The 25,252-nt window shown below is 41.0% G+C and overlaps 1 protein-coding gene across 1 annotated transcript in view; it reads left to right on the plus strand.

The window, feature by feature from the left end:
- The window catches only part of ITPK1 (inositol-tetrakisphosphate 1-kinase), a 125,839-nt gene that overhangs the window by 16,721 nt on the left and 83,866 nt on the right, over positions 1–25,252 (plus strand). Inside the window, exon 2 of the mRNA XM_065751316.1 lies at positions 14,504–14,528. Coding sequence (XP_065607388.1) covers positions 14,504–14,528 — 25 coding nt within the window. The remainder of the gene's footprint in view (positions 1–14,503; positions 14,529–25,252) is intronic.

Genomic DNA, 25,252 nt, shown 5'->3' on the forward strand with positions numbered 1-25,252 from the left:
TGACCAAATTATTCTTGGAAAGGAAAAAGCTACTGTGCTAGCAAATTTTTTGAGCTCTTCAGTAACTTAGTAGAGAAAATAATCAGGTGTGTAGTCCAAAGTTAACACCTGTTTATGGTCTCTTTGAGATAGTGCAACTTTCTCAAGATTTTTAGTTATCTTTTTTAACTGCCATGACTTTGTTTTTTGAGGACTGTGAAGGTTTTTAAGAGGAACATTCTATTGAAAGAGAATAGTTTCTGCTTTTCAGAAGGTGCCTGTGCACCTTGCAGCTTTCTGTGGCATCTTAGCCATGTGGTGGCCGAATGCAAAGCCCTGCAGGTCCAAGGGGCAGAGAGCATCAGCCCCACACCCATGTGCTGTCAGCAGGTGAACTGAGTGCATGAAGTCTGTACACGATGCTGGGTGTGGAGTGACTTGGTTCCTGGTGAAACACAGATGACTGGAAGGATAGCATGACTCCCTGTATATTAGTGTGCTGGAAGGGAAAGGCTTCCTGGAGCAAAGCATCCTGCTGCTTCAGGTGGATGTGCTGGTGAGGTCTAAGAACAGACACTTGAATAGGGATTTCCTTTTGCTTTCACAAATGGGAATTCTTGAAAACATTCTGACCAAATGATGTTTTTATTTGTTAAGAGACTGAGAGTCACATGTGCATTTTTCTCGGCAGAGAAGTCCTAATCTTATTATGTGGCTCAGTCATCCTCCTTACCTGTTACTTGATATGTCTTAAGTGAGAGCAAATGGGATGAATGAAAATCACTTTTCGCAGTAGATGTAGTCCTTCAAGGACCTATCTACGATTTTCAACATTGCCTGAAGATACCGCGTAACATGAACTTCATTTTTCTAAATTATATTTCTTCAAGTCCTTGTATACATCTCAGAATTACAGCAGTTTGAAAACTATAACCTTTCTACCAGTTCCTTTTATCTGCACTGACCGTGTCTCCCGTTAACCTATGAAGTACTTTGGCTGTACTTCTGTCTCTGAACTGGATCCTGTTGTCAAATGTCCAAGCCCTAGGAAGAGAAACCAGGCAGTTAGCTGTGCATACATGGTGGTGACATGTAGAAACTAACCAGCAGGAGGATGGGAATCATTGCTTTCTCCTTGCCTTGTGTCATACAGTCACCTCTTGTCTTGAAATCCCACTGTGTGGTATAGCATCATCTCTGGAGAGCCTTATCTTTCATGTCTACATGCTAAGGAAGTGAGCAATAGAAAATGAATAGACTTGTCCAAGGGAAATCTGTTCTGTGATCCTATTTAATCAAACATTTAATCAACAACTTGCATTTTTTCTTCTAATTAGTTGCTGCCAGTTATTGGGATTGAAGAGTGAGTTTCAGGGCGGAGCTGGACAGAAATAACCCAGAGGAAAATGACAGGCTGTTCTTCACCTTTGTCTGCCTGTGCAGCTCCTGCTCAGAGACTGCATCAGCTGTTAAGTGTCCACCTCCTTAGCAATGATAAGGACAATAGTAATTTGGTGGATTAGAATAGAAATTGAAAAAAGATATATAAATAAATATAAATATATCTATATTTATACATGTTTATGTATATATAAAGAGATTTTGATTCTTAAACTTATTGGCATCTTGTAATGGCACCTGCAATGGCAGATACTGGGGAGCCCAGATAACTCCATAAAGGGAAAAAATGTGAAAGATGCCACTGAACTGCTGGCCTCAGGCTGTCCTTCTGAAAGGGAGAATGATAGTGCAAGTAGCAGAGCTCCTGAAGTGTTTTGCTTGTTGAGGCAACTTCTGGAAGACCTGGGGAGGGCCAAGGCTTGTCTTATTCTCAGCTATGCAGGGCTTCCAGCGGAGTCAGGTCTGGGCTGCAGTGAAGTCCAGTTGGGACAGGTAATAGCATTATGGGGGTTGCATAGCAGTTCCTGTGTGCCCTGGCCAAACATGGGAAAGTTGCAGTCTTGGAACACTTAAGCTGATGAAAACAGTGGATTTGACAGCTGCTGTCTGGTTACAAAAACAAACAAACAAAAAAAACAAGGGCAGGATTAATTAGTGAGCTGTATCCGTGTGTTGTGTGGGGAGGGATCAGCAGCAAGAAGTGACATGGAAAGTGAAGTGCGGGGATGTGTGCTATGAGCAGTGTGCCTGAGCCCAAGGAAGGGTGCTGAAGGTGACCAGCTGGTAGAAGGGCTGAAGCTGGTTGGGAGGAATGGCTTGGTTCAGCTGGAGCAGTACTCTAAATTTCTTGTAAGCAAGCAGGATTTATGTTGGAGAACTCCCTTACTCCATAATTCTTCTTTTTTTTTTTGCATTATGGGTTAATATGTGTTGTCTAACAGCTTGGATCACAAGCGAGTAGTAGCTGTTTAAAGTGACTTATGGAAGTAGTAGTTTCCTCTTATTGCTCTGTAACCATTCCACTGAAGCAAATTAGAAAATGGGTGCTCTGGCAGAGCTGTGCTTACACTGCTGCTCAAAGTAAGAAGCCTATGGGCTGGAAGAAACAGGGAGAACTTTCATCTTAGTGTAGCAACAAAGTTCAGTGTAATGTAAAGCAGATAAAATGTCTGGCAAAATAGCTGCATATGCAGTGTGCCCACAGATGTGCATTTCTGAAGTGGTCTAGACACCACAATGGATTTTCTCCGGCTAGGGTGGAGATTTCTTGGAGATCCTGTTTTGTCTTTTTCAGGTGCAGGAACTATCTTGGGTGATAGAGACTTTGTCTTACTGTCTCATCTCTGCTCCAGCCTCAAATATGCTCTTTCTGACTTCAGCTGTTCTGTACAGAAGGAGCCTATATCCCTCACTGCACAAAGCTTTTGGTAGATTTCCATGAATCCTCTTGATCTAGAGGGCCTTGATATGAAAAGGTTGAGGGCAGTATGTTGTTCCATATGTTGGATTTCTTACTCCTGTCTAGAAAGACTAGCAGAAAACTATTTTTCCCTCCTAATGGGGAAGAAGCTATTTATTCCCACTTCAGCCATTAGTAGTTTTCTATATGTAATGCAGTTAAAATAATTCCTTAACTAGCCATCTCTCAGTTTAGATCCTTTTTCCCTGTGAGAAGAATCATGCTCAATTACTGCATGTTGCCCGCATTTTGATTTCCAGAATCATGTGTAATTTGTGTAGAGCGCTAAGATAATTTTCTGCAGTGCTGTCAAATGCTCCGTCCTATTTCTTCTCAGGGAATTTGGCTGCATGTCAATAAACAGAATGTTTTGAACAGCGTGGTCATCGCTTGTTGGTAGCCAAACTTTCGTTTTACTGCAAACCTTCCTAATGAAGCTTCCAAATAAAGTAAAATCATTTCTTTCATCTACGTAGATGTAAACTCAAGCGGAGGAGTAAGTTTCAAGGGAAGGAAATTCCATTTATTGGTACTGGCATTTGAGTATGTTGAAGTGGAAAAAAGCAATTCAGTTCACTTTTAACATGTACCGTGCTCTTTCTGCTGAGTACCTTTTTCTTCTCATAAAGGGAACTAGACAGCAGGGTTGCACTTTCTGCATTCCAGTTGGATTTCTGTGTGCTGCTGACATGGTTCCTACAGTATTTGGAGGGTACAGGATTGGGGGATGGTGCACAACAAAATAGGGGTGAACCCCAGTTTTGTATAATACTGAACTGGTGGAACTGCTTTTTAGCCAGTTAATAATTTTGAGCTAAAACAGTTCTCTTTAAAATAGTAGCTGTTTTCAGAAATACTCAAACAGAAGGCTCAGGCATGAAATGCATGTCAAAGGCAGCAAGCAAACCAGGAACTGAGTGGATGAGTTATGTGAGTCTGAACAGGTGCTGAGCTAAGGGTGGAAAGATTTCTAGGAGCATCTTTTGCATTAATTATTTTCTGTAAGCCCTCTCCCTTGATATGTTTCCAACCTGATGAACATCAAGATGATGGAAGTTCAGGTCAGTAGCAATGACAATAACTTCTGGGCATAGACTCCTCTTGTCAGCTATGGCCGAGTCAATGACATTGGTTCTATACACAAAGAATAAAATTTGTTTCTTATGTATATAAACAGAGATCACTTGGTAAATGTAGGAGATGAGAAATCACAAGTATTCTCAGAGCTAATGGCACTTGAGGAAGATGTGAGGTCTGAGTTGTTCTGTGCTAAAACATTGGGGCCATCCTTTATGCAAAAACAAAAAGTTGCAATCAGGTTTCTGTGCTGAGTAGACATGCTAACTGTCTTGTCTGTATATTGAAGTTTTGCATGCAGGAAAAAGCTCCAGGCATCTATATGTCTTACTTGAAGCCTTGCTGGAAATGAATATTTTTGCATGGCAAGTTGCAGAGTTTAAATTAGTCTGTAATTTCTGCCAAAAATACCCAGTCTCTTTCAGAGATCCAAGTGGAAAAAAAGCTTGCATTACACATTTCTCATGCATGTCTCACTGCATGTCTGGTCTCTGTAAAACTCCAAAAGGTTTATCCAGGGCCGTTTGCCAATGTCTTGGGAAGCTTCAGTGGAAGTTCAGAGTTGGGTTTCAGGGTTAATGGAATAAAAGCCGTTTCAGTATGAAAGCTTGCCTGGCAGAGACATACTCATCGCTCAGTGCCCCATGCCTGTATCAGGATGGGGACGCATTTGTTCTCCCTCACAGTATGTGGGGCCAGCAGGGCCTGGTCTTGCTGGCCACGCTTGGCTGACACTGTGTGGAGAGCATGGGAAGCTGCTTGGAATGCAAGCTCCAGCCCCAAGCTTCTGGAAGGCTAACAGGCTGCTTTTGTTCAGGTTGGAGTTAGAAATCCAGATAAGACTTGAGAAAGCTGGGAAGCAGTAGCATGCTAGAGAGAGGCGGAGAGCAGACGAGAAGGCTGTGTGGAAGCAGCCCCTTCTGGCTGAGGTACCAGTCTGCTCAAAGTACCTTCTTTTTTACCTTGATTTTAAGAAACTCATCAGTTCTGTGCCTTGATTAGTGTGTGAGAATTTAGCAGGCGTTCCTGTATGTTTTTTGTTTGTTTGTTTGTTTTTCCATGTAATACATGCCTTGTAGATAGGTGTTGTTAAGAGGATTTCCATACCTCACACCTGGATACTCTTAATTCAGAGGATTATGACAAAATTTCATCTTCAACTGCTGCACTATTAGAAAAGGTGACACCAATTGATGTTAATAGGCTGAGCATCAACTCTGTGGGAGAGCCATAAGCTCTCTGCAGACCTTTCAGGGCCTTGAGTGAGATACTGTGGTTGTGAATGGGCTTTTCTGGTGGGGCGGATTGGTGTAACAGTAGTAGCTCTCTGGGTTGATGGAGTTAGATGCTTTGCAAATGCACTGCCCAGAGGGATTCTGGTCTGTGTAGGACAAACTGTGGATAATGGTTCTAATAAATAAGTGTTCCTAATGCAGTTTTCCTCAATGAATTTGCCAGCTAGCTGTGTGCAGGCAAGCTTGTTAAAGATGACTGCGGCAGATGCCTAGAACTGAGAGTAGCCCTGAAAGGGTCAGACTGTCTCAGAGGACAATTACCAGATGCTTTCAGAATAGTCTGCTTACTGTAGGAAAAGACAGATGAGGCAGTCAAAATTGATATGTGACCTTGGAAAACCAAGCCAGTTCACCTTTTGTCTTTCTTTCTCTTCTGTTCTCTTTCTCCTTCTGAGGAAAAAAGAAAATAGACAACTGGTGTCTGTGGCAATGCCCCTTTTAGGTGAGCTTATCAGATGTGTTTCTTCAGTTTGATTTCCTTACCCAAATACAACAGGCAGTCAATTGGAAGATTTGTATGTAGGGCACAACATCAGTATATTTAATCTAAAGCTTTCTTTCTGCAGATAGGTTTAGTGAGATACATAGATAGTTGGGTGTATAGATAGACACAGATATATTTGCACTAAGAACTGTAATGCATATCAGTACAGATTTTAGCCTTACCCGATAGCTGGTAACAGTATGATATTTCTATTAAGGGTGAACCAATGATTCATGATTTGGGTAGCTATCTGCAACTATAGGGAATAATTGTGTTTGATGCCTAAATCTGATTGATGGTGCTTAAGTCTAAAACTGTTAATGAAACAACTTTGTGGGTGTCTTAATGTACATTATGACTGTGTATTGTCTAAATGCAAGGAAGTATGCATGCTGTCTCCATTTAAACCTCATCTTGCCTTATAAAAGCCCCAGAAGTGTTGAGTGTATTTGTTAACCAAAACATGGAAGACAGTTGTTTTAATAAGGAGACATTGACAGCTGTTAGAATTCTCAGAGAAAGCTGCTTATAAAATATGTATGTGGGTTTTACCAGCCTTGGTGTACATAAGTTAAAAATTAAAAACTATATTGAAAATAATTTTACATTGTGTCATACTGAACAGTGAGGCTGAAGCCTTAAGGAAGCCTCTGAATTAAAAACAAAAGAAGAAGCTTGCTTACATCTGCCTTAAATCTTTTTTTTTTTCTTAGAGCTGCTCTCCGCCTAGATGAAAATCGGTAAAAGCATCATAATTTTGTTAGCCTCCTAGAGAACAGGCCTTTCTACAGATGCCAAGGGAAGTTTTTTCCCCCATTCATTTTGACAGCCTTACCTATGCTGGAACAGAACTATGTATTCTTCTCTGCCCTTCTCATCTTATTTTACATTTCCAGTCAAAATGGACCTACAGTCCAGCCTAGCTTTTTCTGTAGTATAAGAAGAAATGTGTGAGGTAGTTTTCAAGTACGGGAAACTTCAGCAGTGAGAGATGGAGTACAAACTACATCCTCAGGTGAGCATTGTGGACTGCTGGAGTAAGATTGCCTGTAGCGATTGAACTATGGAGTTTAAGTAAAGGTAGGCAAGGCTTTGGTTTCTAGGTAGGTAGGCTGGAGTGCAGGTGCATGCCTTGATTCAACTTTATCTGCATTTCTCCAGCACTTGCTAACTCTTTATTCCTGTTGCAAAAGATGAGCTCTTTGAAAGGAGGCAGGCAGGAGGCTTGGTATCTTGCCTGATGCAGTTCAAAGATTTAGTGATAAAGCTGTGTTGGTGGTGCTCAGAAGCAGCTCAGGGGCCCATGTAAGTGCAGGTAGAGTTTGGAGGAGTCAGCTTGAGCTGACCGGATTTGATGGTATCAGACTGAGAGAACAGGCATTTGACACAATGCTTTTTGCCCGTTTTGTTTGAAAGGTGCCTGAGCATTAAGTTAGAAAGACCCATTCAAAGACAGGAATTTTACCTATCACTGGGGGCAAAGCATACTGAAGGGCATCACCATGCAGCTGGCATGCTGCATAAATGGAAAGCTATAGCCATCTGTCACTGTGGGATTTGTGAGCTGCTAGTTCTCCTGGCTGTGGCAAGGAAATTCCCAGAGTGGTGATGCTTTGTAAGGGGGAAACCTGCAGCCCAAATAGAGCCTGCAAGTCTGCACTTTCAAGCTCTTTTGTAGCTGAATGCACTGTTTGCATGTGTGTTCTCCTGGGGGAATTTTGCAGGAGAAATCTGCTTGCTGTAGGCACAGGAGCTTCACGGTGCTTCCTGAAAGCAAATATCTCTAGCTATAACTGCCAGCAGGGTTGCCAACTCTTTCTTTAAATTCAGCACTCTTTGTTTTGTTTTACAGTTTGTGACTGACCATCCTAACTTGTTCACATTCTTAAAGCAGAATTGTTCTGTCAACTCTTTTAAATCTCATTTTGCACAGTGGCTTAGCAGTACATTGTCCTTTTCCAGCACATAATGTGCGCTTTAACTTGCAATGAAAAATGTGATGGAATGGGTTTCTCAGAGTGGCCAGTGAAGGAGCAGTTTAATAATCTGTGTTGTCTGGGATGTGGAGCCATTGCTTTGAGTGGTGTGGCCTTGGTGAAGTTAATTATGGAAGGTCAACTCCTGTCACTTGGAAAACTGAAAAATTACTTGCTTATTGGATCCTCACCTGCTGCAAATGAGAAGTGGCAGGACCATTTACACTAGCCTTCAGTCTAGAGCACTGTTCAATCTAGTTCTAGCAGTGTTACCCAAACATGACGCTGATGAAGTCTTTGTCAACGTGAGTTTTCCTTTTGGCTTTACTGTAGGTGCCTTTTTCTGGCAAGCCTTTCAGAACGGTTTTAGTTTCTTACATTGCAATTTAGTACTAGGGAAGTTGAGGAGACACTAATGCCTGTCTTCCTATTCCAGTATAATAGCTGATAAGAAGTTTGAAATAGTTTTTCCTGCATTTTGACAGTGTCTGGAAATTCGGGTGTAAACAAACTGCCATTCAGCTAACCAATATGCCTTCTCAGTAGTTAGGGAATTGCCCTTGTTCTCTCAAGTTACATGACAAATCTCAGGTTATGTAGAGAAAATACACATATGTGATTTCAACAGCTCTAACGTCAGTGGAAAATGGAGTTTTTGGGATTCTTCTTGCTGCCTAATGACTTCCTGATACAAGAGAATAAGAAGCTATTAATTTTTAAATACTGACTTAACATCAGAGGAGAGTAGCTGAGAACGATAGAAAATGTAAATTTTTAGAAGCTTGAGAATGAAATAAGTCTTAAAGTGCTTTATAATTACAGTACCAAGCAGTTTTATCACGCACGTAGAAAACTTCTGCCTCAATGTATGCTGTATTAAGCTTGGCTCGTTGTGTTACAGATGTAACACTTAATTGTACCATATCATGGTGCTGCGGAGGAAATGTGCAATACCAAGTGTTTTTCAAAGCATAAACCTTTTGGTGTGAGGTCATTGCTCATTTCGTTTATAAAATGTGGATAGGTCTGTGTGTGTCTGGAAGCCTGTTACAGCTTCTGCACTGAGTTTATAATATATATCAAAGATAAATAGTGTGTCCGTACTCAGTAGCGATGCTGTCTTCTGCCTTGGGATTCTGTCTACTCTTTTCAAGTCTCTTTCAGTCATCACAGGTGCCTTGTGACCTTAGAAAGACTATTGAAAGGGATGGGTCAAGTGTTTGCTTTTTGCAGAGGGTCACATTAACACTAGGGTGACTGGGATCATGGAGAAACAAAGGGAGCCTGGCACAGGGAGGGCCTACGTGCTCTTTGCAGCGCTGAAGGAGTCAGGCAGTTTATTGAAGCCAAAGGGTGGTGCTGGAACAACTTAGTGTGCAAATGTGAAGGACTGTGACCTTTGGGAAATTATGTCTTGTAATGGAAGATACAATGCCAAGGCAGCTCGGTTTGAAGATGATTTTAATAAGTTTATAGAGAGAGCTTGTGGTGTGGCTGTTTGCCATAGGTGGAAACTGGATCTGATAAGGTCTGAAGGTCTTACTGGTGTTTGCGTGCCTATGGTTGAAAGCTAAACCCTGCATAATTGCTCATAATTGCCACCAGGTACTAAATATGCCTTTGAATGTCTGGTAGGATGAATAGTTCATTGTCTGAAATCATTTTTCTGTGCAGCTGTTAATCGTTCCTTCTTCCCATGATTGCACCTTTTTTTTTATTTTATTTATTTATTTTCCTCACTACTGTGGTTTTGTATCACTTCTGAGAAAACAGAGCATGGACTCTCAGAACCTGAGGTCACTTAAGTTCCAAGAACATCATGCTGAATAAGCACCACTGATGTGTCTTAAATGTCTACTTTAAAAAGAAAATAGAAGAAAACAGATGCTTTCAAGTTTGTATTACCGAAATGTAGGTTTAATATTTAGTGTCCTAAGGTACTTTATTCCCTGTGGTTACTGTTCAGAGTGTCTGGTTTTTCTTTTGTGGCTTTATCCTCCTTGCAGCTTCAACCACTGAAGTTTTGATATTGGATGCTTCAGTTTGTTGTTGGTCTGGAAGTGAGAGGGATTAGCTGGCTCTTTTCTGGAAGGTGTCAGGTTATATCTGCCTGTGTTGTGGTGGGAATTGGATGTGTGTGGAAGTATTGTGGTGCCTCAGGTAAATGCTAGTGATGCTGCTGCCTGCTCTGCCAAAAAGCTCTCCTATTTTCTAATCCATTTCCTGGCACCTTGTTCTAATACAGTTCTTGAAGGAGCAGTTTTATAGCTGTAGATGGGATGATATAATGCTTTGAAGATGTGGAGAAGATCAGATGGCTCTCCCAAATGTCACGTGGGATGGCTGCATGAAAACTGCTTGCCATGTTGTAGCATCAAATCTATGGAGTCTCCTATAGATAGGACTGTTCCCCATTTTAAAAAGAATGATGAAAAGCACGTATGTAGCTATCCTCCATGATTTTTTTTGTCTGTTTAAAAGGTCCTCAGTGGCAGTCAGAAGTCTGATTTTTTTCAGCATGTCTAAAGAACACTTATAACATTGCAGCATTATCTTTGCTACCTGTCTATGATGGTAGACTTGATGGCCCTTCTCCTTTGGATCTATGATGCTTTACAGAGATATAGAAAACCAAGGATTTCACCCGTCCCAAATACCAACTTCTGATTAATTTCAGTCATAAATCTTTCAAAAATACTGATGGAGGAAGAGGAAAACCTTCCTAAAAGGAACCAATAGCTGGATTTATATTAGCAAGATTACCTCTGATTAATTCCCTGCTTAATAGATTTGGGTGCAAAGCCAAAACAAACCACAAAAACAAAGTTCCTATGTTGCTTCCAAGTCTTGTAGATTTTCAGGTGCTTTCAGCTAACTTCAGTGTGAGTCTGCAGCTCCCAGCAGCATGCACTTCTGCGCTGGGGCTGCTGTCTGGGTGCTTCTCTGGTGGGCAATAAGGGATGTCTGTCAATGAGGAAAGGTAATAAAAGCACGGATCCTCAGAATATTCCCTGACAGAAATGCAGGGTGCCTTGCTGATGGAAAAACTTGTGCAAATTAGCTGAGCTGGTCTTTGTGCCTGGGGGATCAAAACAGGATGTCTGTGAGGCTGTGGATGGCTGGTGTTTGCTGATTTTTGCACTTTGCTTGGGTATTTTTTGCAGGGTGCTGTCCTCAGTGCCTGATAATTTCAGGTGGAAAATCTTACTGGCTGCTGTTTTTGCTCTGGTTCATTAATATTTATGCAACTCCCTTTAAAAACGAAAAATGTTTTTGTTTTATGTCAAAACAATATGTTATTATTTGCTGCTATTCTAAGTGGGACCTTCCAAAAGTGAAACATTCTCATGTCTGAGAAAATGAACTTTGCTGCATGCATTAATAACTGCTTAGGCTATTAAAGCAAATATCATAATTGCTTTTTAGTTCTCAGATTGTAAATTGATTGCCATTTTTCAATCTGTCACTCAGACCAGACAGCAAAAATACGCTACTTAATTTAACCCTGGCTGTAATATATGACATTATAGTAATTTTTTTTTTCTTTTTAACTGTCATTCAGTACAATATTTGAGTCGTGGAAGATGCATGGAATTGGTCTGAACTGTTTACTTTGTATGTTAAACCAAGCAAACAGCCAAAACAATTCCACCTAGTTTGAGGCTGTGGTAGAAGGTCAGTTCTAAAACTCCAGTTTATGGGATCATATTAACTTGGTACTAAACTCTTTCCTGAATCCATAGATAACTTCATAACTTCATAAAGTCAAGTAGCATGTTAACAACTTTAATCACTGCTGCACATGGTTGTAGAGTTGTCCATATGCTTCAGGTATAGGACTGAGTCATAATGGGCTTATAGGTTTTATTCAGTATGGGAGATAACTTCAACTTTTTTTTTTCTTGAAGTGTTGTAGTGTCTGATTAAATGATACCTCTGTGCTGAAGGAAGGAAGGATGTGCTAAAGCGCCAGTCAGAGATTTGTGATGCCAGTGGATAGGTTTCCATAGCTTTTGACAGACAGGACCAGTTGAAGACATTGAAGCTTTGGTGTAAATTAGGTGTTTAGGTTTACCACTTTCAACCACTTTTTTCCTTCTCTTTTTCCTCAGAGAATTTCTAGCATTTGCTACTGCTTTTTTTTCCAGGCTTATGAGTTGCAGTATAAGGTCTCAGTCTGGATATTCTTTAGTATGATACTTGCTTTAAAAATAGTGGCCTTTAGGAACGCTGTTTCAGAGTAACCATTTTTCAAGCCTTTGCTCAAGGAAGGCAGGCAGGCAGTCTTTATTTGATGTGTCACATCTTGGGAAGGAGAAGGGAAATAGAACTAATGAGGGTCATTCTCTCCTCAGAAGAAAAGGGTTGTCTTGCATAGCTTGATTTGGATCCCATGTAGGTACTTCCAGGAGGTGTCTAGACAAGCTAGGAGAAGCATCCTTCCTCAGGCAGGATGTGACTTGGATTCAGGCCACATGCTCACTCTGTCAAGCACGCTGATTTTGCAGCTACTCCACCCCACCTGCACACCCCTCATGGGCAGCCCCTTGCTGCTGAATTACTCATTGCCTGTAGTCTTCTTTGTTCTGCTTGTTGATCTTTTTTATTGGGGGGGTTGCTCCTAGACTTTCTCATGTGGGGGACCATCTTGCTTTCCATTCCTAAGCCCTTTCCCATGTTATGTGGAACAGCTGGTGAGGTGACATGGTGCTTTGTGCTTGGCTTTGGAGCACCCATCTTGGTTCCCTGTGCTCGTGGCTTGGTGGCACAGCCAGATGGTGATCTAACAGAGAGATGAGGCTGCTTGATCTCCTGGTTACCTATGGTTCTTTAAATTACTTAATTTCAGGGGAAAAAATAAAAAAAACTATTTTGGTAGAGGGTTTATTCCAAATTACCTATTCCACAAAACATGCATGCTTCTATGGTTTCTTGTCTCCTGAGGTTAAGTGTAAGTAGTTCTAATATTTCAGATAACCAAAGGGGAAATCCTACAATAGAGAAAGAGGAAGACCCAGTGCTGCAGGCCAACCTCGCTAATCGCTTCCTCCTTCTTGTAGCCACTGAGTATGTGACAGCATCTTCAGCACCAGGCACTTCTAGCTGTTTGTGTGCTAGCATAAACAAAAGTCGTAGGCTGGGTTCTACCTTCTGCTGGTGCAGTATAATCGGTTTCAGTAAATCCCAGTAATTTTGCAAAGTCCATTTTGGGGTGATTATAGAAAGCCTGTAGGCCAAGTTCTTTCTCAGGTAGCTTCAGCAACCAGCTTTCAAGTATTTTTCTTCTTTAAAGTAGGTCAAAACTTATTCAGTGTGTGTGTAGGCATGACAAAAAATGCAGCCTTTTCCATCAGATCTGTCCTTCAAGAAGCTCTGGAGTAGCCCTTGCTGAAGCCTGGTGTATTTTTATGGCAGTTTTGAGTTGTTCTGTTTATTCCAGGGCAGACACTGCAAAAATGTAGCTGGTTTGGTTATTTTAAGTCTTAGCTTACAGTACTTGGAATGCCTCCTGAGTGGGCTGCTGCACTCATTTACAAAAAAAAAAAAAAAAAAAAAAAACACTTCCTACCTAATATTTCTTGTTTATCTCGCTTAGCTGTGTGAAAGTTATTGTTTCAGCAATTTGGCTATTAACTCTTTCTCTACAAGAGTCTTTTTCTTCCCAGAGCATAATTGGAATGAATCTGGCTAGCCTAGCCTCAGGTGCTGTTCTGCAGCAATGCTTCCCACACTCGAATGGCAATACATCAATCACCCACCATTTACAGGCCGCTGTTATTTGCAAGAGGGCTTTGAAATTCTCTGTAAGAGGTGCTTAGTTTCATTTTCTTTTTAATTTCCTTGCTGAGCAACGATGAGCTCTGTTGTGGCTGTGCAGTGCATGCATGCTGCTTTTCAGCCAGAGAAATTCCGGGCTTGTGAAGTGCAAGAAGGGAGAAATTTATGTCATAGATGCTGACGGATTGCCTGTCCCTTTGGGCATCTTTGTAATGGCCTTCCAAAAGAAAGACGTACTGTATTTGGAAGAAAACTGGAGGAGCCATTGTGCATTCAGCAGCGTGCAACAGTTGTGACTGTGGACAGCAACACAGGCACTCATAGATAGAAGGGTGCTGGGGACAGTTGGGCAGCACTTCTCTGTGACCTCTCCAGCAAGGATCTTTGATTTTCACATTTGAGGTTAGTGGGAATGAGAAAAAGTGATTCCAGTCATGTCCTTGCTGAGGCTTTTGATTCTTAAATTATATTCCTTATGTCTTCAAAGTGAGTAGAAGTTCATAATGTATTTAAATAGCCCACATGTAGTGGGAAAGTGGCATGGAATAGGAATGACTGGGCTTTGTGCCAGATACTTAGTTCTGCTCTTCAGACTAAAGCAGAAATGGTTTGTTTTCCTTGATAACCTGTCAAATACAGTGACTGAACATTGCTGGGCTGCTTGTACCTGAATCTCAGTTCTCATGCTAGCAGAGTAGATTGGGCTGAACTGGCTCTACCAACTTCAGCTCTCAGTGTTTTGATATATGATGAGAATTGAGATGCACTCCCCCTCACATCACCCACTTCCCTCCTCTGCCCACTGGGCAGCTGCACTGGTCCTAGCAGGGCAGCTGCTCAATGCATGTCCTGTGTCCCTGCTGAGGCCACAGTGCAGAAACTGCCAAGTTGCTTCATAGGCAGAATAGAACTGAACAAATGCTTTCCTGAATTTGAATCAATGAGTGCAGATTGTGTTTTACTTTCTCATATGAAACAGTTTTTACTGTTAATGTTTGTTGTGCATTTTTCCTACATTACCAACAATAACCTTTTTTTTTTTTTCTTTTTCCAGGAAAAGAGGAGTAGAAGTAGTACAGGTGAGTAAAAACTACTCAATTATTTTTCTTTCTTTTCTATTCACTTCTCTGCTATCAGTACTGTTTTGGGGAAAAGAAATGGGTCCCCTTTTGTATGTATCAAGTATGTATCAAGACCAGCTAGTACAGGTATCTAACTGAAAGCAGAGATTAAGTTGGCTTTTCTTGTATCTGTTAATTAATAAAATTTGACAGTTGATAAGGTGATACTAGTCTGTGCTTATTTTATTTAAGAATAGTCAGACTTAGCAGAAGCTGGAAGTAGCCTTTCAACCTGAGCTGTGGTAGTAGTGTTTTTGCAACCTAGAGAGCAGAAAAGTGATACTGGAGTGCTCTGAGGTTTTAACTACAGTTAAGTATAAATGTTAGATATGTTTGCTTGTATCCCAAGTCTAAATAGTTGTATTTCACATAAGATGTTACTTAAAGGATGATGCCAACTTGGGAAAGGAGTTATGTTAGTGTGGCAGCTGTGTTGCTGTTCCTACTACCTCAGAGTGCTGTTCCTTCCTTCCGGCCTGTTTTGTGTACTTTGAAGAGCTGTGTATAATGAGTTTTACTCTTCCTGGTGCTTACCTGATGCTCGTTTTGTACTTTAAGGTATGCTTAGTGTGTTCCTCATGCATAGAATCATTAAGGCTGGGGAAGATGTCTAAGATCATCTAGACCAGCTGTCGACCCATCACTTCTGTGCCCACTAATCTATGTCCCTCAATGCCACGTCTCTGCATTTCTTGGACGCCTCCAGGGATGGTGACTCCACCTCCTCCTTGTGCAACCTGTTCCGATGTCTCACCACTCCTTTTGTGAATAAATTCTTCCTAATACCCAAACTGAACCTCCCCTGGTGCAACTTGAGGCTGTTCCCTCTTATATCCCAGTAGCAGTGATGAAATCCCCTCAATAGAGAGGAGAGCAGTGTTAGTCACTGATAGTTGATGTTGCACTTACTTCCTTGTGACTCAACACCGACAGGGAGTAGGGACACTTCAAAAACTTTATAAAAAAAAAAAAGTAATCCATCTGTAATGTCTTGTCAAAAAAAAAAAAAGGTGTTTAAAAAATTCCCCCTACTAGTTAACCTTGAGAATCTCTTTCTAGTAGTTGTGGTTAGCTGAGAACTGCATGGTATTATGAGTAACGAAGGCACGTGCTTTACTGGCTGAATTTAGACTTAATTCTAGTACTCTTTCACCATCACAGCAGCATCTTCCTGCTTTGTACTTCCTATTGCTCAGAGCTAAGAGCAGCTTCTTTTGTAAGTTCTGATAGAGCACCTCCAGGTTGATAAGTAGAGCCAACACGTGTGAAGTACGGCCTTAACAAGCACTACAAGGAGAAAGCTAGCCTGTGTTTGTGTTGTTTGTTTTACAATCCGATGTCTGCATTTGTTGTACTTGCCTAGTTCCTGCTCTATGCACTTAAACTGTGCCTGTATGAAATGAATTAAATGATCCTATGATAAACAGAGCAGATTCTGTTTTACCTCTTGGGCTAAAGTTGCCGTCCTCGAAGTGTTACTTGAGTGAGTCTTTGCTGTATCAATGTATGCAGGATGCACAAATGCATTTATTTAGACTTTTTTTTTGGCTGATGTTTATGTAACTTTGTGGCTATTCATTAGATAAACACAAAATAAGTGAAAAGAATTTCTGCCCAAATGCTCTTCCAGTAAATAAATATACAGGATTTTGTAGAAATACTTCAAATTTTACAGCATTGTCTAGATACCACACTAACTAGTACTGGGAATCTGTGCCCCAAAGACATACCTGGAATATCTATGCCTGATGCTCTGCTAGAGCAGGATGAATGACCATGTGTTATCACTGCTGGTTTGCATGCATGTTGCTTTGTACATCCTAATGCATGTACTTGTAATAGCAGGGGATGTGTCAGAAATCTGCTCTTTTTCCACTCAGTATTCGTAGAAAGCTTGGCTTTTGTCACCTCGCACTGACTGTTCCACTAGTGCTGCTTCTAGATGGAGAGTACCTTGGTACTGCTGAACAAAGTTTATCTGACAGGCAGAATGTTGCTTAGCTATGTTGAGCCACAGAGTTTCTTTGACTTTTTTTGCCCTTCTCCTTTAAAGAGCTAGCTCTGGTGTGAGCTGTCTCAAGAGAAGGCAGCTCTATGCATGGTAAAAGACAAGTAACTGAAAATGCAAAATGCTGCTTACCTGTTTTCCTCTTTACATAAATTCTTATTTATTTATTTATTTTTCCTGAATGCGTTCACACTTTCCAATTAAAAGTAGCAAGTCAGGAGATAAGGTTCTATTATTAGTTTCCAGGTACTATGATGGGCTGGTTTGTGTTGACTTCTGTGGACAGGTAACAGATTATTCTTTACCAACGATGTTGCACAAGAGCAGGAATGAGTTTCCTACTACAAAAGGAAAGTCTTCAAGTAAGCACATACATGACTTCTATTTCCTTCACGCCTTGACTAATCTGGGATTCTCTAATTTTGTTTACTTAGGGCTACTTCCACTGTACAGATTTTCTGTGAGCTGATGTTAGATAACAATCAAGATTCTGTGACTTGAATACAAGTTCTCTGTTTTGTCTTGTCTCAGACTTTGTTATTGCAGAAAGGGTAGTTCCAGCTTCCTGTTTTTATTGAGTTGGGAGACATGCACATCCTTCATAGAGAAATAGTAGAAGAGTAGGACTGGCTAATAAGAGTGGGATGCTAAGCAGGCATGCTCCTTTATTCAAGGGTAAGAAATTGTTGAAGTACCGTATTGAAAACAAAGTAATTCTCAACTCATGAGGTGATGAATGATTTTGTTTTCTTTGTTATTCTTTATAGAAATCCTGATTAAATTCTAACAGTGAGAATTCGCTGTTGGCTTATATGCATCGAGTTCAAATGCATTATGTTATTTAGTGTAACTGAGTAACTTCCATCAAGCTATCTAGCTTAAAAGGTAGTGCAGGAGGTGAATCAAATAAAAAGCTTTCAAAGTTACGAAGCTTCCAAAGACTGAGCTTTTCCAACATCTGAGCCTGCAACCAAACGTTTGGGAGCTTCAGTCTGAGTAAAGCATATTTTAGGTTTGGAGGTGTTTTGCACTTAGATTTGCTTCTTCAGGCTTAAATCCTAGTCAGTGGGGCAGCTTCAAACCATTATTATGTCATAAGGAAAACCAAACAGAAATCTCCCTGAATCAAGGACTGTACTCAGTCTCTTACCTTGTGGCAGGCTGTTTACTTGGTTTTTAAGTAGGCATCACCATCACCACATTAGGGTGCTTGTTCTGCTTGTACACAAAGAAATATGGAAATGCTGTTGTTCCATTTTTAAGATGAGAACTGGAGGGAAAGAAAAGAAAAAGACTGAAAGCTGTGTGCAAGCTGTACAGGAATGCTGTTGCTCTTCCAGCCCCAGTGGTGTTCTGGCAGCTGTGCTGGCAGGGCTGCATGGAACAGGGTACAGCTCAGATGTTTGGGGAGCTGTGAGTACTCAGACCCTGGGCTATTCCCTGTCATCCCCTGATTTTTTTCTCTTGCCAGTTCCCCCAGCCTCTTGCAGCTGGAGCCACTTGAGGAGGTAGCCAGCAGTGAGGTGGCAATGCCTACATGGTGACATGTCCCCAGAGTCCCAGTAGTGCCGTGGTCTGAAGGCCACTGGGCAGGCAGCAGCTTTGGTGCTGGCAGTAGGCTGCCAGGGCACTAAGTGCTTCAACAGTAGCCCTAATTTCTTTCATCACTGTTTCAAGGGCAAGGCTACTTCTGAAGTTATGCAGTGATTGGCTAATTAGGCATTAACAGTAATAAATAAATCTTTTCTGTTAATGGAATCTAGCAAATATGGGTTTTGAGAAGTTTCTAAAACACAAAGCTGTTCCAAACTTTTTTTTTAAAGCTTGGTTTTGTTCAATTTCACCCCTCAAAATTTATGTAGGGCCAAATTTAGAGTTGCATACTGTCAGCTTTTCTTCAGCCAGTAGAGTATTCTATTTCTTATGACTGTGCATTGGTGAGGAAAAGAAAGAACATCTCCATATACCTTGTTTTTCAGGAAAAAATCTGTTTGGCTTAGTTTGAAGAATGTAAGATTGAAAACATGTGCAGTGAAGTGGAAATCATCACAAGTACCTCAGATGGGGACATGCATTTATTTTTGTTTCACAAGCTATGCAAATCCAGAATAATTAGCTGCAGCCCTTTGGCTTCTGACAAATTGCCAGTTCTGTCTTTGTGTGACAAACTTTGGAGCCTTCGTATTTCTCGGGACTTCAAAGCCCTTTTGAGCCCTTCCACGCCCAAGCTTTCCTAGAGCTCTAGCTCATGTTTTTTCTTCTGCATTTTAAAATAGTTAAGATTTCCTATTTTCCATGTGTATATTTGGTTCTAATGAGCACTAATGCTCTTTTTTATCCTGGAGAGATGTTCTAGTTGGTTGGCTATAGAAGTGGGATTAGTCATTGTATTTCAAGCTGCACATTTTTTAATAGCAGTGGGATATGGAGGACAACATGTTTTTCAGCGTGGAACAGCTGATTGTAGTAGTTACAATGGTCTAGTCTGCTGTTTTGTTTTTCCTTTCTTTCCCTTCAGCCCTCTGGGAATTGAGATATTTGAAATCTTTTACTTTTGAGAAGAAAACTGTCCTTTGGGCTGTGGGTTTTACTGATGGCAGCAAAGGAGAATTGAAGGTCTCTTCCCCCCTTCCTAAATCTTCAATCGAAGTGAAATACCAATGGCAAGAGTTTCCACTAATTGTTGCCAGGGAACAGTTGTTTTCTTGAAATGCAGAGAGGTTTATTTTCACATGAAGTATTAATGGAATAAGCTTGGAACAGCAGCATTCTAACGAGAAGAGAGCTTGTAAAGCATATATCCAACAGCATGCACAGAAAGATGTGACTGGAAAGCGTCCAAAGCAAGCAGGTTTATTGAGATGTTGGAGAGCTGGCTCTGGAGTACAGGGAGAAGAAAGTTTTATTTTTACATGCATGCCAGCCCCTGTTCTCCTCAGTATGGCAGTCAGCTTTGTCTGTAATGCATTTTTGTAAAAGATGTTATGAAAGCCCTCCGACCCTCTTTATTCTGGGTTGTCTAGGTGCTTTGCAAGTGCTGAGAGACCTGAGCCTGTTCAGCCTTGCAAAAAGACGATTCATAGGGGATCTGATCTGTGTCTATAAATATCTAAGATGCAGGAGGCAAAGGGATGAGGCTGAATTCTTCTCAGCAGCGTTTGGTAGTAGGATGAGAGGAAATGAACACAAACTGAAGCAGAGGAAGTTCCGCACAAATGTGCATGGGAACTCCTTCACAGTGCAGTGACGGAGCAGTGGCACAGCCGCACAGAGAGGTGGTGGAGTCTCCTTTCTCTGGAGACATTCAAGACCTGCCTGGATACCTACCTGAGCTGCTTTGGCAGGGGGGTTGGACTAGATGATCTCTAGAGATCTCTTCCAACCCCTGCAATTCTATGATTCTGTGCTGGGAGGTGAGGGCAGCTGGTTAAAATCTTGAAAAGATTGTAACACAGAAGCATACAGTGATACTGCTTAGCATTTTGGGTGCCTCAGAGTGGGGTCTTCAAGCAATAAAAAGCTACAATAATAAACAAAAGTTGTAGCTTTGTCCGGGCGGGACTAACAACTGTGGAAAAACAAATTCTAGGCCTGCCTCTGATCCTTCTCAGAGTGGGAGGTCTTTCTATATGAGACCATCTTGGTACTTAAGGAGCAGCGGTGCCCAGCAGCAACGGAGAACAGGTTCCAGAACAGGGAGAGATGGCTTTGGCAGGTTGCTAGTGTTGCATCAGCAGGCTGGTCGCAGAGGTACATTATGGCCCTTTCTGGTCCAGTGGGGAAGAAGAATAAACACACGTCTACTGGGGCAGGAAAGGGAGGGAAAAAAAACAGAACGTTTCCATAATATGGATTAAACAGATTAAATAAATAGGCACTTACTTTGTCTAATTTTTAAGAGTTAAGTCAATCAAAATGCAGTTAGATCTTTATTCTTGGGAGTGAATGTGAGATCTGTGAGCAAGTATTTGTGGCTCAGAGATGTACAGACTCTTACCAGCTGGTTGCATTGCTTTCTTTTGACTTCGGATCCCACCAACTTTGAGTGAGGTGTGGGCTCTGAAGTCAGTTGACAGAATTTCTTGGCTGAGTGAAAACATTACTAAGATTTCTAAATCTGTAGTGAGTAGCCTTCAAGTTTGAGTTTGCTCTGCTTTGGTCCATGGAGCCAGCTCTGGTAAGCTCATTTGTCTTCTCCCATTTCCTGGATATGTCATGATGAGGCTGTGATGCCTGACAGTGCTAAAAGCTGGGAGCTGGGATGTCCTAGGTGGAAGTCCAGTCTCTCTCAGAGCTCTGCCAAAGGTTTATCTGACTGTAATGGGACTGAGATTGCAGTGGGGAGTTGCCCCACTTTTGCAGGCACTTTGAGCATTCTTAAAATAGTCTGCCTCCCCTTTCTAGTGAAGATATCTTTCCATTTGCTGGAATGCCATTTCAGTTGCTTTCAGCTATCTGAATTGAGCAGACGTAGAGTTAGATGAGCGTGTAAAGGAGAAGGGGAGTAATAATGGGTGCTGGTGGTTTCTGAAGGTGCTGTGTACGGTACTCTTTCAGCCATCAGCATGCATCTTCCCAGATACTTACGCAAATGGTAAAGTTTCATAAATCCATCCTCAGGAAACAGTACTGAAAAATGTAAGACCTTAATGGAAATGCTGTTTCTTATGCTTGGGAATAAAACTTCCTATCTGCTTGCTTTTGTCTAGGAATATTCTGAAGTGTAGCAAAATAGCATTGCACAAAGTGGCAGTTAAACACTCCTTTTATTAATCATGAGTACTGCATTGGTAATTCTTAGGTGGATCACCTAAGAAGAAATTTTAATGTTAGGCTGCATTAAACAATTGGATTATTTATCTCACTGGATGCAAGTGCTACGATATGGTATCAAACCAGGGCAAATGGAGTGTCTTTTAAAACCATCTTATGTCTCATGTGTGACTTGCTGACTTCAACTGTATTTGTTAAAAAACAAATATGCACGTGGATTCTTCAACATTTTTCTTCTGAAGTTTTTTTTTTCTTGGAGTAGAAGGGAAAGGGAACTGTTTTGATTCGCCAAAGGTGACTGTACCTCTGATCCTAATACTGATGTCTTCTCTCCACTGAATAATAATTCTGTGACAGTTTTAGGAGTGAAGTCATTTGGTTCTGCTCAAGCAGAGCTGCAAACTTACTCCTGTGATGGTATTTCAAACCTTGTCTTCAGTCTTGGGGTTTTGTTCCACAAGGACAGGGAACAAAACAAGGAAGTGTCTATCGTCTCCCACCATAGCTAAGACTTGCTTCAATCAAAAGCTTTATAGTAAGAATATCATCAAAAGAGTGAAGTGTGGGAAATTCTTTTGCTGTATGTTGTTGACTCTTTCTTTCCTCAGCTTGCAGAAATTACTTCTTTGATCTTAGCTGCGATCTGAGATGCTTGCATCTGGAGATCCATTTTATTGCATGCTTGTTCTGTCTTGTAGTGTTTCACAGTTAAATGAGAAGTTCATTTCTGTCACAAGATTGAATGATGAGCCAGTGAAACATGGTATTTAAAGGCATCAGGCCTAAAGTTTCTTAACTTCTTCTGTGTTCGATATTCAGCTTTGTTTTTAATCACTGTCATTAGCAAATATTCTCAAAAACTATAATGACCAAAAACAATGCAGTCAGTAGCTTAGAGTGGGAGTTTTTGAGTCTGAGGAGAAAGGAAGAGAGCCAATAGAAAGAGAAACTATACTTATCTTCATAAAATGGGGTGGAAGCGTATAATCCAAAATGTTTCATTGTAACATGAGGTCCCATTTATGGAAAAATGGAGATTATTTTTTTGTTGTTTTTTTCATCTCTCTTCTCCCATGCGACTTGTCAAAAAGGGTATGGCTGCTTCAGTTTCCTAGATAGATGAATATGGTTCTCTGTTGGCTATTCCAGGAGTGAGGGTGGTCCAGCGATGATTAGTAAATGGATTGATTCATTGGATACCTAAGGAGAGATCATCAGTCTTACGTGGCCCTCTTAGTAAGCAGTGGAAATAGGGCCCCTCCTTTTGAACAGCTCTTTTTGCAGAGTGGCTTCAGGTCTGGAGTTAAGTTTTCTTTCATAAACTACGGAGGGAGCCTAGAGACAGAAGCCTCCTTCTGTCAGGTTTGTAGTAATTTTGTATCTGTTGCTCAGATTCACATTGGGGATTACACTGTTAACATATCTGAAGATGCTGTGCTGCTGACAAAGTAGAGGGTCTGCGCTATTCCTGCTAACACTTCCATGAAGCTGTATAGTTTTCTTCCTAGGAGGCTTAGTTTTCACGTGCCTTCTGTGATTCAGCTGTCCAAGCCTGTGTTCAGTCTACAGAATAGATCCAGGATTTATCCTGTTATTTAGGATTCAAGCTGCCAGACCACTCCATTTCACTGATCGCAACTTTTCGACCTGAGGTTGCTTCAATAAATTACATTATTTTCATTTAGTTTCCCAAGAGGTATGCTTCCCTGAATCAACGGGGCTTTTTTGTCCAAGTTAAGGTCGCTTTTTGCATTAGCATACATGGATCTCGTGTCTTTGTTTGAGTGTTTATTCTTACATGGGTAATTACTTCAGTAGTTAGTGAAGAGTTTTTACTTTAAATAAAACTTCCCCTGCCCGAGTGCAAAAAAGTTTTAGAGTGTTTTGACAGAGTCATCTGGAGATGGGGACAAAAAAGATGCCACTAGGGCTGAGCTAAGAGACTGAGATGTAAGGGAAGCATCTGTTGCAGAGGAGTTTCTGGCTGAATTTGCAAACAGAAAAGAGTTTTTGAGATTTGTTTTCATAGTAAATTGTTGATTGGAGCCAACAGCTTCCTTTACTCAAAGGTCTAAGTGCATCTGAAAATGTTTTCTTGCACAAGAATCTTCATTGCACAACCCTGCTGTCCTATAGCCTTAGTAGCGCGGAGTTCCTGTGTTAGGATTGTTCACTGCCTTACTGATGGCAAAGATTGGAGGACAAGCTAACTGCAATCCATAGAGGATTTATGTTGATGGCAGAGAGATCGTTTTACTTTAGGCTAGGTTGGAAAATGTTCTTTCTTGTGACCTAGTTGAGCTTATCTTGTAATACCCCGTCCTTTATAGTAATGTCCTCAAGTGGTTGAAAAAAAAAACAAAAAAACAGCAGCTATAAAGAGGAAAGCAGAAGTTTTTTCTTTTGAGCTGTGAGTACAAAACAGTTTGAAATGGAGGCAAAGCAGATTACATGTTCCCTAAGCCTGCTGTGGTGAATTCATGCCATTCAAACCATTCAAGCGTAGTGGCTGACTTAGTGAACCAAGTGACCAAAAATGAGCTAGAGAAAGCATTGGCTCCCTTTTGGTGGCAGATCTACCCTTGTGCTTCTGCTTCTCTCAGCTGTAGCCAAAAGGGCAAGATGGAGCTCCAGCAGGTCCCAGCAGCAATGCTCCCATGCCAGCTGGAGGACCTGGTTGCTCTGTCCCATGCCGCTCCTGGCTCTTGCCATGCTAGAAGATCGGACTCAGCTCTGGGTCTGTCCCAGCTCAGAGCCCAAGTTCTCTTCCACTTGCTTTTGCTAGATACTGTGATTGCTTATCTTAGACATTATTGGTAGCTAGGTCTCTTCTCAACTAATTTAAGCTGCTCAAACAGTTAAATGAGTTCATCTGGATCTATTATGCATCTTTTTGACTGAGTCTGTAGAACTGCTGAATATACCCAGTTTTTAGGATGGTTTCTTTTATAACTGCAGTCAAATATTCTTATGGAGTCTTTACTCTGTTTACAGCATATGTATGTTGCAACTGATGCTGTACTGACTGTTTTGCTTTCTGTGTAAGGAATTGCAGGGTAATTGTTATGTATGAAAATGGTCTGTCCACAGAGATTTTGCCTTGAAGATATCCTTCAGTAATGCCCCCGCACATCTGTATGTAGCCAAGTTTTAATGCAGTATTACCATCACATTAATATTTAAAAGAAGAGCTAATAGAGAATTTACTTCAGTTCCAGTAGATAGGCTTATGAAGTATCACTGCAAGTGATTGTGAATTTGAATTTCTTCTGAATTTTCTTAAGGTGGTTTTCTTGGTACAACTTTTATTCATTGAATCTATTAGGGTTGTTTTTGCTTTTGCCTGAAGAATTTTGTGTGTTTGCAAAGGGTCATTTAGCAACCGTCTGTGGCACAGTGAAGTTGCCTCTGACTTGCTCACGTTAGTACGGTGAACTTTAAAACAAGAAGGGAACACACAGAAACAGCAAGTAAATAGTAATATACAGCAAAACACAGCAGCTAGTGAACTGAAGAGCTCCATGTTTCTGTGGGACCCTGTCTGTAGAATTCTTTACCTTTAGGTCATTGTTTATGCTGCTGTCACCCTGATTCAGTGATGGATCCTTGCTTCTACTGATGTTCATGTCAGTTATGCAGATGTTGTAATGGAGCATCTCCTGAGTATTTATGAAAGAAGCAACTCTTCAATATTAAAGCAACTCAAACTTTAATCTGTTAAATATTAACTAGTCCTTCACCAACTGATTGCTAAGGTGTAGAGGTTCCCAAGTCTTAATTTCCTTACATCGCTGGTCATTTATTATTGTATACTGATCCTGAAGAAACTCTACCATTTCTTGAGCCATTGAAGAAGAAGCCATACTGCAGTGTTTGCATTTATATCTAGTGTTACCTGAGT

The sequence above is a fragment of the Cyrtonyx montezumae genome, unplaced genomic scaffold, assembly GCF_038088225.1.
Source record: "Cyrtonyx montezumae isolate F1298 unplaced genomic scaffold, pur_monq_1.0 scaffold_10, whole genome shotgun sequence".
Taxonomy (NCBI): Eukaryota; Metazoa; Chordata; class Aves; order Galliformes; family Odontophoridae; genus Cyrtonyx; species Cyrtonyx montezumae.